General features: G+C 39.6%; 1 protein-coding gene across 1 annotated transcript; it reads right to left on the reverse strand.

Moving 5' to 3' along the window:
• Positions 1-10,313: 10,313 nt before the first annotated feature.
• LOC118226336 (serine/threonine-protein kinase NIM1) lies at positions 10,314-13,701 on the reverse strand. The gene is made up of 3 exons (XM_035415881.1): positions 13,082-13,701; positions 12,172-12,440; positions 10,314-11,565 (listed from the first exon to the last, which is right to left on the reverse strand). The coding sequence occupies exons 1-3, from the start codon at positions 13,320-13,322 to the stop codon at positions 10,807-10,809; spliced, it is 1,269 nt and encodes a 422-aa protein (XP_035271772.1). The 5' UTR covers positions 13,323-13,701; the 3' UTR covers positions 10,314-10,806.
• Between the last annotated feature and the right edge of the window lie 3,889 nt (positions 13,702-17,590).

Here is a 17,590-nt window from a genome sequence, read left to right on the forward strand (position 1 = left end):
TCTGACTGGTCTGCTCCAACTATAACATTGCTAAATAATGCATGATGTGTTGGGTATGTGAGAGAAGGATACGTCTTGCTGGGATGCAGAACATATTCAGTTTCACAGAACCAAACTTTGTTTTCCATGTGACTTTAACAAGTTCCAGACTCCAGATGTGGATACAGAATTTCAGTTACATCCAAACTGGGATAATACACAGCCACCCTGTCTATTGTTGAGTATATCGCTAATGTGCCATAAATAAAACATGCAGTAAGGAGACTTTTGAGATATTTTGTAGGCATCTGGCGTTTCCATTTTATACACAGAATTCATGATCTATAACCAAACTGTTCATTCCACCCTGGAATACTGAAGTAAAATATGGAGAAGATTCAAATTCGGAGAAGAAAAAAAAGAGGGAATTTTTTGCAGGTCACCCTTTTAATGTGATTATATAGAAAACAGACACACGCTTAGATTTGTCCAATGAGTCGTATTGGCACTATGGGTTAGTGAAGAAGGAATTTGCAGTAGAATCAGGCAGCAACATGAAGAAAGGTTCACGATTTAAGATAATCCCCATGTAATTTTGACAGCTAAATGAAGTTCCTGTTTTCTTTTCTCCTTCAAGATATGCTTGAATGCATATGAACCAGACCATGCATAGCTGAATGGCACAGAGGATAGTGTTTTCAAAACACCTTTCTAATCCAAATGAAAAAGATTGTGCGTGTCAGATGAAATACATATTGTATGATTAAGAGTACTTTTTTCTTTTTTAAAATTATTATTAGCAAACTCTAACTTGCCTGTTCTCTTCTTGAGGCTTATCATTAGTTTGCATCTTGCGGTGAACCATCTGAGGTTATGCTGGCATAGGTTTTTCTTCATGGTAGTCTTTGAAACGTCTATGCCTATTATCCAGAGGAGTGTTTGTGATCTGTTCAACAGTTAAAAACAGAATAGACAATAGAGAGTCATAGTTTTTTTCCTTAAATTTGAGAATTTTATTTTAGTTTTAGCCTATTTTAGTTTAAAAACTGAGTGAAAAATGGACTATAAAATAATAGCATTTTATGTCGCATTCAGTACCCATTACACAAAGTTATTATTGCAAACTAAAACTAAGATAAAAAAAGTGTGAAATAAAACAAATTTGACAGTTTAAAGAAAGAACGAAAGAAAATACTATATATATATATATCCTACATATTCAATCAAAATTTCAACAATTTCATTTCTCCCTTTCTCAAAGCCTCCACATTTCCATCCTTCCTTCACTTAAAAGAGAAATCCACCACCTCAAAAATATGTTTTTTTTCCCTCCTCAGGTTAACCAGAATGTCCTCTGTGAAAATGAATTAACTAAAAATACATAGAAAGAAATTAATTAAGAATACTTCTAATCTGGTTTCTGTTTCAACATTCTTACTGTTGCGTTATTTCAATGTAAAAAAGCAGAGGCCTTTGCTTATAAACACAATCGAGCAATGTACTATGTCATAACATTTTGTCTCTTTTTTAAAGTGGCTGTTGACTGTTCTCTGTATTCGGGGGTGTGGTTTTAACGGTCACTGAACCGATGTAAAAACAAAGCATACAGCTGCATGCAAATGATTAATTCAAATTAAAAACGATGAAAACCAGTCAGTTGATTACCAATAAAAGTCAATAAACCATTCAAAAAGATTGACTTTGGAGCTAGAGAGCCCATAATCCCATAATGCATTAAGGCAACAGTGAATGACAGAAAGTAAGCCATTTTTGCAACAGGAACCAGATGAGAGATGTTCTTAATTTCCCATTCTCTGCATCTTGAGTTTGTTTTCTCTCCAGTGGAGGTTTCCTTTTAAAATCGCTGGCATCATTTTTTACATGTGAGAAATAGCGTTCGTTGACAAGTAGGTCACTGGAACTACAGACATGTCTCAAAGATACACCCTTCCTGCATCATTAGTGTAGTGAAATCATTATTAGTGCATTCTTGGTAGTGCAAAATGTAGGTCAGTGATTCAGTTGCCATCTTTCTGCCTGCAAGCCAGGCCATAACATGACAAAACTTGTTCATGCTAAGGCTAAAAGCCCAGTGCTTAAGTCTCAAAAGGGCTTAAGTCTCTACTCTTTGACTCCATAGGCAACATCAAATCCTATACACATGTACTATCCTGCCCAGGGGGAAGATATGTTTAGAGAGCAGATAGCAAAAATGGGGTAATGTCCTAAAATGTAAATATAACAAAACATTAGTATGCTGGAGAAAAACACCAAGATACTCCTATAACTAGATAACAAGCATTAAATGTTATGCACATTCAGTTTACAGCTAGCTACGCAACTACTTAGCAAGCTCCTTAGCTACACTGTTGTAGAAATGTTTCGGCCAGCACAGGAATTTCAAGCTGTTTTTGTGTTAAATGTGATTCCATAAATATGTGAACAACTATTGTTTTGTTTATTTTTTTTCTTCATGACCACAAAAAAAACAAAAAAAACAAAAATATCAGCTGGCTTAAGCATTGTCAAACTTTCTGTTAGATGGCCAGCTCTCCTGCTGAGAACTATCAATGGACCTTGGGGAACGGCTCTAAAAATGGATTCAGCCCTGCGTGTGTCCCCTTTATTTTCTCCCTTTTCCTCCTGCTGTGCTTTCACAGGCAATTTGTCTTTGAGCCTGATAAATCAGGTGCAAAACTTTAATTAAGACACAGATTGGCCCAGGTAGGAAGGGAGACTGTACATTGTCATAAATACAGCACATAAATTTGGATCTGAAAATCAACAGAATTAATTTTAACAAATTCACAAACTTTCATAGCTCTCATTCACAACAGTATCGCATGCAAAAGCAGGCTGCTAATGTATGCATGAGAGAGACTAAAATAACTTAATTACCATGTGGCATTAATTAAAATATAAAGATATTCACCTCTCTTCTGCATTCCAGTCAGTATCATGCACACCTGGCATCAAATATAGCCTTGTACCTTAAGTCCCACCTTCAACAGTGTTGTCTATGGTAGTTATTTTGGGCAATACCTTACTGCTTTTTGACCAGTGGGAATATTTGGTTTCTCCAGTATATTTCTAAGAGGTATAAATGTAAAGGATAGTTTTTCAGCCTCTCCAAACATGTGGTCTGAATTAAAAGATTATAGGCTTGCTTTTGTTGCTTTTAGTTGAGGTTGTCTAAACTTGTAGAGTTGAGGGAGTTTTTTCTCTGCCACCTTTTGCAACAACTGAAAAAGCAACACAAACCATTCTCTCATTAATAGCAATTGTTTCTGTTTTGTAATCAAGGGCATAACTTTAATTTGACTATTTCTGGGGGAGGGGGGTTGAAATGCAAAACCTAGATCCCGAGAACTGCAACCCTGTAGGGGATCTGGGGGGATGACCCCCAGGAAGATTTTTTTTTACAGAACAGCAGTGAAATGATCATTTTTGGTGAATAATAAGGAAAAAATACTATGGATTACTCATCAGTGAGGCTGGGTGTTAGTTACAACAAAGTTGTTTAAAATCACAGCAGCTAGAAGAAAGCACGGGTGTTTTTTTACTTTAATTTATAAAATTAATTAATAGATTTCATGCACACCAGTGGGAAATGTGGATAGCACTGTCACCTCCCAGCAAGAAGGTCATGGTTCGAATTCCGGCCTGGGCCTTCTTGTGTGGAATGGGACACTTTAAGGTTAACAGTTACCATGTACAACTTCCGAAAATTCATGAAAAGCACTGAAAACGGAACAAATGAAATGAAGAAGTGGGGAAAGTATGATCAGTAGGTCTATATCCCAATCACAACATGAATTCCCCTTCTTTATTATATGAAATTATTTTTTTCATCATCATGCTATATTGTTGGGGCGGGGGGAGGGTGGTGGTGTTCTTTGGCCTTATTTTATAATATTGCCCCCCGCCCCCCCCCCACAAATTAGCCTAAATGTTTTCTGGAAACAGAAAACATTTAGGCTAATTCTTAAAGTCAAAAATTTTCTACAAGCTAAAATTTTTAACTCAAAGTGAAGAGCAAACCATTTAACAGGTGGAATTAATAAGATAAAGCTTCACAATAAGAATTAAAGTAATTAATTAAAGTTAAGACAATTAAAGTTATTAATTTCAAAACAGATGTGACCTTTTCATGAATAGCCTACATCAGATCTTCTTCATACTTACAAAGTTATCTTGAAATTTTACTCAACATGCCCCAGCAGATTGCAAAACCACAAACTGTCTCAGGAGTCTCATTGAGCTTAAATAAACCTGGTTATGTTACATAAACACTCAAACAAGGACGCTGCCAATTTCTTCATTGTCCCTGCATGGACTTCTGGGAAACAACAGCTTTCAACACATTCAGAAAAACATCAAATGGCATTGAAAACATCGATGATACATCCAATACAGCCCAACTGTTTTACTGCATGAAACTGCTTTCAGTGACTGGAGCTGAAAATACAAACCATTATCAAACTGAAACAGTATACATTCAGGAGCACCTCAAGATATGACTTCACATTCCTACATTCAAGTTCTTTGAGGAACTGTCATATAGCTCTAAAGACACACATGAAAATGATTACTTGAGAAAAAAAATCTGAATTTACTTCTATAAACTTTTTCCAAATATCGCGCCATATATAATTTCCACAGGGACATCAAAGAGCTTCTTAGCTGAAATATTTCACCTGTTTTGCTACTATGATTGTAGCAAAACAATACCCACAAATGCAATGAACAACTTGACATGGGTTTGGGGTGCAGTTCCGTTTTTTGGCCTCTCAGCCTGATTATTACCTCGTTGGATGCACCTGTTTCCAATTATTCCTCCCTATGCTGTGATTTCGGCCACCTGCGTCAGGCAAGGCTATGTAAGATGCTGTCTGACTTTCAGTCCTTGCTTCAGTGTCAACTTATGTTCTTATTGAGCCGATAAGGTATTTCAGAGCCTGTTTAATAAACTTCCCGTTCTCTCGCTTCTCAAGAAATATTTCCCCGTTAGAAGGTTTGTATTTCGGTCTGTGTTTCTGGGCTTCGTACCGGCAGACCGTTCTTGGGTATCTTGTTGTTCGACCCCAAGTTTTCCTTTTTGTTTTGGGTCTGAGCTGCGACTCAGTTACGTTGGGTTTCCCTGGTTTCTATCCCAACTATTTTTCGTTCCTGAGCGGTGCTCAGTGTTTTTGTCTCTCTGTATCTCACCCTTGTTTTTACAGGCTTGTTTTCTGTTTGGCCATTTTTTGAGGCTTGACAGGGAGTTTGAGTTTTCACTCTTGTCTGTTTTATTCTTTCCCTTCATCGTTTCCTCTGGCCTCAGTGGCTTATCACCTCAGGGATAAGCTTTTCGAGTCCCTGTACAGTTGCGTGTGGTCCTTCGACACTCCCCCCTCCCTCACATAACTGCTGAATGATTATTTTATTCCAAGAAAACCTTTATTTTTCCAGGAAAAATGTTCTCAATTTTCTCCATGATAAGCATCATGTTAGGACCCACATGCTATACTGATGAATGGTTTCAGATAAAGTAAGGCTGATCATCACAAGAAGTTGTCTGCTATGGATTCAATCAACTTTTACTTGCAAATAAATCCAAGTATTGATTTTCATCTTCTTCAGCATGAATACAAAAATCACAAAACTGAACTTTCCAAACCATGTTTTTTAAGACAAATATGAACCCTTACTTGCAGTTGGAAGTTAAGGACAAATTTTGAGATATCTGAGAATGGACCTTTAGCACTGATTATACTTAACTGTAAATCTATCCATATGCATTTGGCAGTCTATAATTAATGTAAAACTAGGGCATGCGATAATGCCTGCTTGAATTCACTGGTCAAACCAAAGACTAAATACGCTACAGTTGAACAGAGCCTGTGTTTAAGAGACATTAAACAATCCATCATCACTTGAACTCATTGTCAGACCAGTAACAACATGTTACAACAACAGGTCATCAACAAGTTGAGTTTTCTTCCATCTAAGAATGTAAATATATATTTGCAATGTCATAGATTATTAGGCCTGCTTTTGCAATTTCTCAGTTCATAAAAAGTGCCCCATATTTCCTTAGAATCCTACTGATTATTTAGTTCCTCCTTGTAAAAGAGATTTCAATCTCAATGGGGTGTTGTTAAATTAAATTACATTTATTTTCACAATGTGACAGCAAAATTTGTACAATGACACATGTACGGTATGTACAGGTGTCTGCTATTTACAGGGCACATTTTTCATAAAGAGGCATGTTGAATTAGGAGCCTCTCTCTGTTCTAGTGCAGAATAGTGCTGAACACTAATCTCATATAATGGGAATAATAACATTATGACTCATGTAGTAGCTTGCTCTCAGGGCAAAAGGGAAAGATACTGCATTTCATCGGCTTAATAGATTCAGTACATTTCTTATCAGACTATCTGTCATTTTCTAAACAATGTTGAATAGTTCAAAATGTTTTTTTTTTTTTTGTAGATTTGTTTATTTATTTATTCGTATATAGTACAAAGGCATTAGGATTAGTAAAAGAAAAAAATATAAATGAATGAATAAATAAATAAATAAATGCATGAGAGACATGAGAAAACATAACAAAAACTAAATAAAAAAATGTTACACAAAAGCAGACACATTCTTAAATACAAAAATGACACATGAAAAAATGAGTACTGAAACTGTTGGTATTATCTATAATATAGCTTGTCACCTGACATCATTAAAATGAGGGTGAAATGGAGATTACCCAATCACTCATTCACGGACGACTGGGAAGCTGAGGTTTTGGCATATGCAAAGAAAGGGTTCCAGATTTTGTTAAATTTCTTGGAGGAACATTTCAATGTCTATCATATTTTTTTCATTTTGACATGATTAACTATTACAGGGTGTGAAAGAAAGGGGTCGCAGATTCCCATTTGATCAGTATTAAGCATCTGGCCAATAGTGACAAAGGCTATGATGTCAGCATCTGAACTGGAGAGTTGCCGTGCCAGTGGAATACTACCTCAGAATACCATCAAAGCACAAAGAGCAAACCTGATGAAGCGACAGCAAACCCCATCATTCACATCCTAATTTGAAATACAAGTCTTTAATGCCATAAAGTCTTGTTTGTCTTCTTTTTTGAGCATGCGGTTCAAGAAATACCAGCAGTTGCTGGCCATCACATTGTTTGAATACTATCAAAGCATTAGGTTCAACTGGTTCCACAGTTATCTCTGACGATTTTAACATTTCTGCCCAGTAGGTTTGTAAATAAAGGCCAGACCAGAACAGTTATGTTTTGAGGCTTCAACTGGGTCAACTGCAGCCAACTACCATGGTCCCTACAATGGATACCTTGGGCCTTGGGTTTTTCCCAAAGTGGATACCTAGGTCACAAATAGCACACACTGTATTTCTGGGTGTAGCTTCAGAAGGCCCCTCAAAACCTAGTTGTTTGGAGCCCAATCTGAGCATTTCACTTCAGAGTTAATCCCACCTGTAAAGTATTTGTATTGGCTTTGTCCCGAGGCAAATTCCAAATGCCCCTGGTCTCATGCCCGTCATACTTACGACACAATGGTACAATGGCCATTTAATGCTTGGTTTTACTGCTTGTCAACAACGGAGTGGAAGGGATGAGGAGAGCCACCTCTAAACACCGACTGTCAGTCATTCAGCACAGAGAGCACATTATCCATTGAAAGTGCTAGCACAGAGAGCACATTATCCATTGAAAGTACTTAGTATAACTTCCTCAGAATTGAGCTGACAGCTTAACAGAACTGAGTTGTCTTTGTTTGTGGCTGTTCTAATTGCATCATGTACGCTTGTTCAAGAGCACAAAAATACTACTTGAATGATTTATAAAAGGAACGGGACTGAACTGAACATCCGGTAGCAAAACATCGCAGGTATGCAGCTTCTACAATATGGGCTGTTGCTTATGTTTACATGACATTACACTACCACCCTTGTGGAACCAAAATATCTCCCCTCGCAATACCAAGAAACCTGAGAAGCATTAAAGAATATAAAAGACCATTCAGATATAACTTCCTGTCCAACAGACGGAACCCTCTGAACTTAACTGAATGTTCTGTGTATTGAATAAGCCCTATTGGGTATTACCAAGTGATGGACTCATTGGGTGATTGCCTTAAATGGACAAGAGCTAGCAATTGTTCCATATATTATCACCATATATTATCTGAGAGCATTACTAGCTAGTTAACTGACAAAGACGGATAAACGTTAATAACAGTCCTAAATTTTTTTGACTGAGAGCAGCGAATTTGTACAAATACGGCAGTCATACGGCAGACAATTGGCACATCTCTTGGATATCTCTCAAGCGGATTTCATATATCTACGCACGTATAACCGCTACCACTATTTTTTCCGGAATATGTGCATCTCATGCACAAGCACAGTGGTTAAAATACACACAAAAAAGTCACACGCTCAAGGAGTTTATTTCGTGTCGGGACTGCTCTCTTGGCTGCAGGTAGCGCAAAACATTTCAAACCCCGTCACATTTCTGCACGCCTGTCTGGACAGGTAAGAAAGGTGGGATCTTGAGACAAGATTGCAAAATCTGTAAAAACGGACTGCCAGGCAAATCGAAAATATGTAATAGTTACGTGCATAAACTGGCAGAGTGTTAAAATGAAGGATAAAAGATGACTTGGATCAAAGAAGCTGCCATAAATAATGAAGGCTATGGGCTCCCGGTACCATAGCCAGTAAATTCATGTACTGTCAAGTGAAATAAATTACCTATGTTTATATAACAGCATGAGCAGATTTTTACTAATGAGCCATTTTATTGTAAAACTGACACTGTACATTAAAAGAAAATGTACATTTAAAAACAATACATTAATCTAACCTGTGTTACACAGATTTCTTACAAAACCACTGTAATAAGCATATTTTACACAAACTTTTAAGGTATTGAATCTTCCCATTTAGAATCAATTATACTAAAAGAATAGCCAGGAAAACATATCATATATAATTTGCTGTTTGTGTGGTGAAACAACCAATAAATCAAACACGCAACTCCATTGTAGCCATGGCACTATTATGAGACCTCTCACCATAAGAGGATCAATGAGCAGAGGGTGTTTAATGTCCCCCGTTGGAAGCAGATTTGATTCAATTCTGCATTTCAATTTCTATACAATACATGAAAATGTCAAATAATATTTAAATCCACTCTGAACTGATTCAGTATCTATCAATATTTACTTCACCAAATATTCCTTTATCCCCCCCTACACACACACACACACACATACATTTCAAACAGCAGAGTGATCCAAATTCCAAATTTTATATTGTACTTAAATGTACATATTGTTTCATAAAAAGCATTTCATTTTCAATAAATATTCTTGATTAACAATAAGTACAGCAGCATAAAATATATTGGCTATATAAAGTATGGAGATAAAATAGGCCCACTGGACTTCTTAAAAGAACAAAAACAAACACAATGCTACATATGTATAGCATTCACTACATTTGTAAACCATTACTGCAGTTTTATAAATTGTTCACAGATTTATTTTCTGCTTTCTAAGTGGAACAGACAGAAGTTAAGATGTGATTCTTGCGTCAGCCTCTCATGAGTATAAGCCTATTATCAGAACAGCTAACCTGTGCAACAGATGCCAATTAAAGAGGGTAATCTCAAAATTAAATCCCATTTGTTGAAATCAAGTTTCTTGCTTGAATTAAAGGGGGCAACATTTATAATGGCAAATTATTATTTACGGTACACAGTACCCAAGAATGTATAAGGTTGTTTCTTATATTCAAGATTTGTGTCTGAAATCGGTACAATTATTTACTGATCCACAGATGTTGGCAACGATGTAAGCATACAAGGTATTAGTTTAAATGTGCATTTAAATCAGAAATTATAAGTCATACAGATTTTTACAGGCGTTCCTGTAGACTATGCATTAGCACAAGTGGGCATGATACAGCAATAGAGTATGCGCACAGATTTAATTAACAGGCTCATCGTTGAGGGAGGAAAGACCTGTCAGAATTCCTAGAGATGTACGACCATTTATAAAGTACTACAGTAAAGGGCGCCATAGTGTCCCATGTCCATAGTTGATTGTTGCTGAGAAATAATGGGTTTCCCCTTTTTCACCCCTCCAACTGGTGGGCAATGCAGGGCGGTTTTCTGAAGTGTGCCCTTTATGAGACCCCCAAAGAAAAAAAAAACTATTTCCTGTGCTGACAGGGAGTCAGCACGCATGGGAAAGAGACAGTGCTCAGTTGCGTAACATCCCACAGGATGAGCATTATGTAAACCTTGGGTTCTCCATAATACAGTGTAATCATGTTTGGTATTGTTGGAAAGCCAATGTCGTGGGGAACAAGTTAGTGTCTCAGCTATAAAGGTTAACCCAGTGTGGTATGCTTACAGAGGTAGCACTAGCAGGATCATTGCTGTGCAGTTTTATGATTGTGTCTTTATTTGATGACTTGGTGTTTTCCTTTGCTTTTCGGTATATAAGGGGAAAAGTGCAATGGTTCGGGGAGATAATATAACTTTCCAAGTGCCATTCGCATATGGCCATCTCACTCCACATACACTTTTCCACCATTGTATATTTCCATTATTGACCACACTGTACAACAAGCTGCATTCACTTTAACCTGCCATTCCTTTTGGACAGTTACCGCCGCACACCTAGCATTTTCAAGGTCCTATTCACCGATCCAAACAGTTGTTGCGTAGAGAAAATGTAGCATATGAAGAATTTTAAAAAAGCTTCTTGTTGCAGGTGGTCACTGTGCCCTGTCCGCTGTAGCGCCCCCTACAGGATGGCGCACACGGCAGACGGGTTGTGCTTCTTAATAGCCGCGCTGGCTCGGGTCAAGAGCCTGCGGTGTTGGAAGTCGTCAGGGTACACGGTAGAGTAGCCCACGGCCTCCGCGGAGCTCCTCTTCTGGGCGCGGTGCGCGATGATCCGGTAGATCCCCGTGATGGGGCTCCGGGAGTCCGCGCAGGGGTTGTTCCGCAGGTGGGCGTCGGTGATGCCCGCCAGCGCCAGCGCTGCTTTCACCTCCCGCTCGTCCTCGCGGAGCGCCCGCGAGGGCCCGGCCAGGTGGGCGGGAGTCGGGCTTAAGGCGGGGTAAGGCTCGGGGTACTCCACCCCTCTAAGCCACGGGCTGGCCATGACCTGGGTCACGGAGGGCCGGTCCTGGGGCACGGGCCTCAGCATGCTCCTGATGACCTGCCGGCAGGGCTCGGGCAGGTGGGCGGGCAGGCAGTAGGCCCCGTGCGAGATGCAGCGCTTCAGCTTCGTCATGTTGTCCGCGCGGAAGGGCATGCAAGCCGTCACCATGAAGTACAGCAGGACCCCCAGGGCCCAGACGTCCACGTAGCGGCCGACGTAGCCTTTGTTCTTAAAGAGCTCGGGCGCCGCATACGGCGGAGAGCCACAGAAGGTGGCGAGAACCTCGTCAGGGGAGCTCACGGTGCTGAAGCCAAAGTCTCCCACTTTAATGCAGTAGCTCGTGGTGTAAAAGATGTTCTCTGCCTTCAGGTCTCTGTGCACTATGTTGTTGTCATGCTGGAGGGACAAAGCAAAGAAGACAAATCGTAATTTCAAACAGCATCCATGCACACATTATGTAGTACTTCTTTAGTTGTTTTTTTTTTGTCTAAATCAGGGCTGCCCAACCCTGCTCCTGGAGATCTACCGTCCCAGTAGGTTTTTGTTTCAACCCCAATTTGGCCCAACTGATTCTACTAATTAGCAGCTCAATGATATCTCTAGCTGTTAAATGATGTGAGCTTTGTTGGGGTAGGAGTGAAAACCTACAGGGTGGTAGATCTCCAGGAACTCCTAATCCTACCTGAAATGCCCCCTAATGTGATACTTATTTTCTCACAAGGTGCAAGAGTGACTTGCAAAGAGTAACAGGAGTAAAACACTAGAATTAGTTTAGTTTAGAAAAGGATAATTCAATGCATCATAAAAATCTGATGCATAGTTTCAGCATGATTTTAAATATGAAATGATTGTATCCTTTACCAGGCGGTCTGCAGTATTATAAAAATACCTTAAAACACTGCACACTTTGTTTATTGTTGACTAACGCAGCCTCCTCCGCTTGGTTGTGTCTGGTAATCAGATGTGCGTGAGACAAACATCTGGCTAATGCTGAGAGCTCACCATGTACTTCACAGCAGACACGATCTGGCCAAAAATGAGCTTGCTCTCCAGGTCAGACAGGCACCCTCTAGTGGTGACGCGATAGAAGAGATCTCCTCCGCTGCCATACTCCATTACCAGATACAGATGCTTTACTGTTTCCAGCACCTCATACAGGCGCACAATATTAGGGTGGGATAGCTGCTCCATGCAGGAGATCTCCGAGGCAAAGAGGGACTGCGTTTTCTTATCCAGACGCACTTTATCAAGAATCTTGACTGCGACCCTCTCTAAACAACAGGGGGGGGAGAGAGAGAGAGAGAGAGAGAGAGAGAGAGAGAGAGAGAGAGAGAGAGAGAGAGAGAGAGAGAGAGAGAGAGAGAGAGAGAGAGAGAAACAGATGTTTAGTCATCAAATTAGATTGAAAATCAAACTGAAAAGGAAGGAGGTAGCAAATGAAAGGAATGGGAGCAAAGGAGGAAAAGGGACCAGTACAGGACCGGTTTATTTGAGGTTTTCAAAGTCCTGCAAAATACTTTTCTAAACCCAACTTTAAGTGGAACTAAAATGAACCCCCTCCTCTCCAAGCTTGTTGTTTTCCTGGGGACACATCTGCCTGTCCTCTAAACAAATTAAAGAGAGGAGCACATCACTGAACTCACAGAAGGGCCTCTGGGAAATCTGTGGATACTGAGCAGGACTGCATTTGAAGAGATTGCCCCTTGTCTCCTGGCATCATGATTCACCTGGTTATAATCCTACACTCTTATTGTGTTGTCATAGCCAGTGTGTGGCCGGAGAGAATGGTTTTATGTGGCAGATTCAGAAAAATAAAAAGTTTAGGGACTTCAGGAACAACTGCAGAAATCAACTGGTATATAGTTTTTTAGTTAACCAGGGTGTTTAACCTGTTCTTTTTTATTATCCTCACCTTTGGTCAGGGTGTGAACCCCCAGCCGGACAGTGGAGAAGTTGCCTCGGCCTATTTCTCCGCGGAGCTCGTAGAAGGCAACCCGCCGCCCCAGCGCGACCTCGTTGGCCACCGTCTCGTTGTGGGTTATTTCAAAGATGACCCTTTCGAAGGGGGAGCATTTCGGCGGCATCTCTGGCGTTGGCTGCGTTTGGACTGCCTCCCTTCTCATCTCCCTGCCAGCAGCCTCGCTCACCTTCATCTTCCTCTCCTCCCGGTGCTTCAGCCATGACTGCTGGCCACCGTTCCCTGGGAGCGCAAGAGGAGAGAGAGAGAGACCGTTTCAAAGATCCAGATCATACGCATTCCAGCAGCCCTGGTACATATGGCATACAGTGTTCAATCTCTGGAACTGCGGGGCCTATTCTGTGAAGCCAAATATTAAATGAAAAACAGGTAAAGAAAAGAGATTGTTGCAGATAAGAGACAGATAAGAAGTCTGTTTTATTCAATTCAATATGGTTTACTTTGACATGGTCATATGTTATAAATCAGTTTGAGTACCCCCGCTGATCATCTCCCAAGCAATAATTGGCTACAGGATAAATAGAAAATTCTGTAAAACTGTAGAATCTCAATGAAGTTTGGATGATTGTGGAGCAAAAGTATTTTTCCATTTAAAGCTTATGCAAGGTTTAGCTAGAAATCACACCACTACAGTGCTACAGAGTATCAGGAATTATAATTATAATTATAAAACAGGACAGTCCATTGGAGCCCTCCCCTTTACTGTCCTGTCAGCCTGATCAAGAGTTAACTGCTCATAGCCATCACCGAAGACCCCTACACTGGATAACTAACAGTTTACATTTTTTTAAAGTACACAGAAATTAAGCAGCTGGTGTTTACACTGAACTTTCATCCCATCCAGCAGTTTCCTCTATGACGGGAATTTCCAGTAAGTGGAGTAATCGCTGCCAAAGTGAAAATGTTCTTTCTGAGATGTTTGGATCAGTGGAGGACACCCTGACCTCTCTTAGCAAGAGCTGCCCCCCCAGTGTCAGTGCTGACCACAGCCTCTTTAGCAGAGCACTGCAAAACAGTGTGTTATATGTGCTGCTCTGCTTATGATCATGTGGTGAAGAGGCTTTAAGCAGTTACATAACTTTAAAAACCCATAACATCACCTTGGCCTATAACCATTCAGATAACCATTGCACGGGGTGAGTTTGCACTCTAGACCACAGCCCCTTATCCTCAAAAATAGTGCAGGAGGTGGAACATAATTGTGATTGGAGCGGATCAGGGCGTCTCATCATGAGATCCACAGTAGCATTGCATGAAGTAAAGGGCACTGCTCCATAAACAGACAAGAAGCCAATAAATGACACAGACTGACATGCCAGGAAAAAATGCAACAGACAATAAGAATACAGGTTTACTGATCATTTGGAAATAAAGTAATCATCATCTTATTTTCTGCAACCTCCTTTTTACCGAACAGACTAAGAGTATTCACACAAGGCAGGATTGCTCTGTTGTAGTCACTCTTCAGTGGCCAAACTGTCAATATTTTGCTGTTATACCCCTGGTCTATACAATCTCCATTTACATACTACCGTTTTCCCACCTGAGCCAGAGTGCGTAGATGATAAAGCCCTTAAGACATGAAGTTTAATTTCTTCTACCATATTAGGGAAACATAAAACTGTTTCCCTAATATGGAAGCAGAGAATAATCATGGACTAATCAAGCCTATAATGACAGACAACAGGACATCACGAAGCGCCAAGCTTTAATCATTCAGTCATCCCTGAGATGCAGGTCTGCTCAAAAACTGTTACACAAAAAATTAGACCATATTAAAGTAGTCCTATTTATAGGCTATGTCTCCTGACAACCAAAGCCACTAGACCTTTAATAGGCTGTGGGTCAAACGGTATCCTCTGAACACTTGAAACAGCAGGCAGGGATTAGGGCCACTACTGATAGAGGCCAGATGCTATAAATAGCTGACCTTCACTGATTGAGGATGAGTGACAACAAACTACCCTCAGCCTAAAGCATCCATTAAAGCACAGTGAGGATCATCACTGACGTTACAATCTGAAGGATATCTCTAACATCTGTGTGTCTCATCAATCTATCTATTCCCAAAGTGCTCTGTGTCTTCTGTTCTGATGGCCTGAGTTTTTAGGTTTTCCATTCAGAAGACAGGCTAAACCTTACAAACTCATAGACTACAACGTAGGGAACACTTGTCTCCTTCCTAACTAGCTTCACTTTACAACTGCGTGCCTGCACTGTCAGCGCTGACTCAACATATCAGGCATGATACAAGCGAGACAAAGGCTGCCTTCACAACGTATTTTAAAATATGTGATTTTCAACCAATCTATCATCAGTGATAGAAACACTCCAACACTACGTTTCTCTTTACACCACAGCTGTGTAATTCTTGTGAAGTATGTGAACGTAGCCAGCTAAAAGACAGTTGAACTCCCTAAAAGCAGCGCTCAATTCAGTAAAATAAATTAAATAATTTCAAACTATAAGGCCACTCTTAAGAGCTAAAGTCTTCAGTGTATTACACTACGCTGAAAGATAAACACATTTATGCTTCATTATGATACGCAAAACAGATCAGTTATGCATCTTTACTTTGTCAATACATCGTGGATTCAGGCACATAACACAAAAAATTTCCTACATTCATCCACAAGTTCAAATGAATACGGGGATATAAGCAAATGGTGCACATTTGTTCTGTGCACAAATTCAAATAATGGTTTTGCAAAATCGCAGTAACTATTCCAAATAAAAGTATTGCATTTTAGCAATGACAGTTGTCAGAAACACCCCAAGACCCTGTGACCTGTTGATGTAATTATTTATCATTTGACTACACAAGAGAGATTTCTATTAACACTATCACTGGATACCACAGACCTAGAGTAGGTCATGGTTACCTACTGTAATGCGTGCCAGATCTGTTGTACACTGCGGTTTTGGCTTCATGCACCAGTGGACATGAGTCATAGGACATGAATGGGTGACATCATCATCACTTCCTTCTGTCCTTTTTTTCTACGATCTATGACACTACCTCTGAAGTTACAATGAAAATCACACATCCTCACTTAAAAAAGAAAATGATTACTCCTTTTCACAGCATTTATTTCACAAAATAGTTTCCATAGTTGCAAGAGGCTAAACTAAAGTAAGGCTATATGTCATAACTCATTAACGCCTTGATCTCTTGGATAACAGAAAACACACCAAATGTGAACATTTATTGGTTTTTGATGAGCATGAAACTATATATAACACACTGTGACTGGAACCCTCTCCCCATCACGCTCCATCCATGGGACTCCAACCCAGATTTCCTCCCTCATCTATATCCAGCCAACAGTATCTGCTGTCTGCCAGACAGATCAAAGGAATATACTTTCGCTAGAAATATTTCAAAGCAGGCCAGGATTAGAGGCCTATTTTAAGTCAGAGGTGGTGCTTAGGTCAGTAAACTCTATTAATACAACAGATGAAACAGACTAAACTACTCGTTATAAATGGAAACTGTGGCACACATTACATTACATTACTGCCATTTAGCAGACACTCTGACCCGGAGTCTCTTACAATTTTTTATTTATACTTTTTTTTTGTATTTTTACACAGCATCCATTTATACAGCGAGATGTTTGTTGAAGCAGTTGTTTATTAATAGCAGTTCAGGCTATTTTATACCTTTCAGCACATATATATTTCCTGGGTTTTTAAACCACATGGACTCATTACTGTCCCAATTCCACAGCATATACATAACTGGGCACAACAGCCAATATAAAATATGTCCTGGGGTAAATGTTGGAAACACCACAAGTTAAAAGCACAAAGTACAATTAAATATACTGCATCATGCAGACTCAAGTATACTTTATGTCGACAACATACTCAGTGATGTATTAAATGTTTTCAAGTAAATATATGACTTTACAAATTACATTAAAAATCCAGACAAAAAAGGGAGTGTAGCCTAGTTACAAGTACAATTATTCTGAACAATCAAAAACAACAGTGTAATTATTTTTGTTCAATAAAAGTTAACTCAATAAAATGATGACAGCTCTACATTTCACTTAGAGGTTAAAGTACAAATAATAGCCATAATGTGTGTTACCTGGTAGCTGAGGGTCCTTCATTCTCAGTGACTACAGCTGAGTAAAGATGCTGCCTCTTGCATGTGCACAGACCCTCTCAACACAAAAAAGGGGATAAACCTGCGTACATCCAGCTCAGTCTTAATCCTATTACCAGGATGTATTAATATCTGTAAGAAGCTCTCATACAGGACACAACGTCAACGCCATGGAAACAGACAGACAAACGTACTTTAGCAGATTAATCTGCCCTGTTAACTTTCATTCATTGCCACTTTCGTGGGACGAGGTGCCTGAAATTGAACTGTCTATTTAGAAGACCTACCATTCGTTTGACATGCATACATACATCCATTATCTAACCTGC

This window comes from Anguilla anguilla, chromosome 4, assembly GCF_013347855.1.
Source record: "Anguilla anguilla isolate fAngAng1 chromosome 4, fAngAng1.pri, whole genome shotgun sequence".
NCBI classification, from domain to species: domain Eukaryota; kingdom Metazoa; phylum Chordata; class Actinopteri; order Anguilliformes; family Anguillidae; genus Anguilla; species Anguilla anguilla.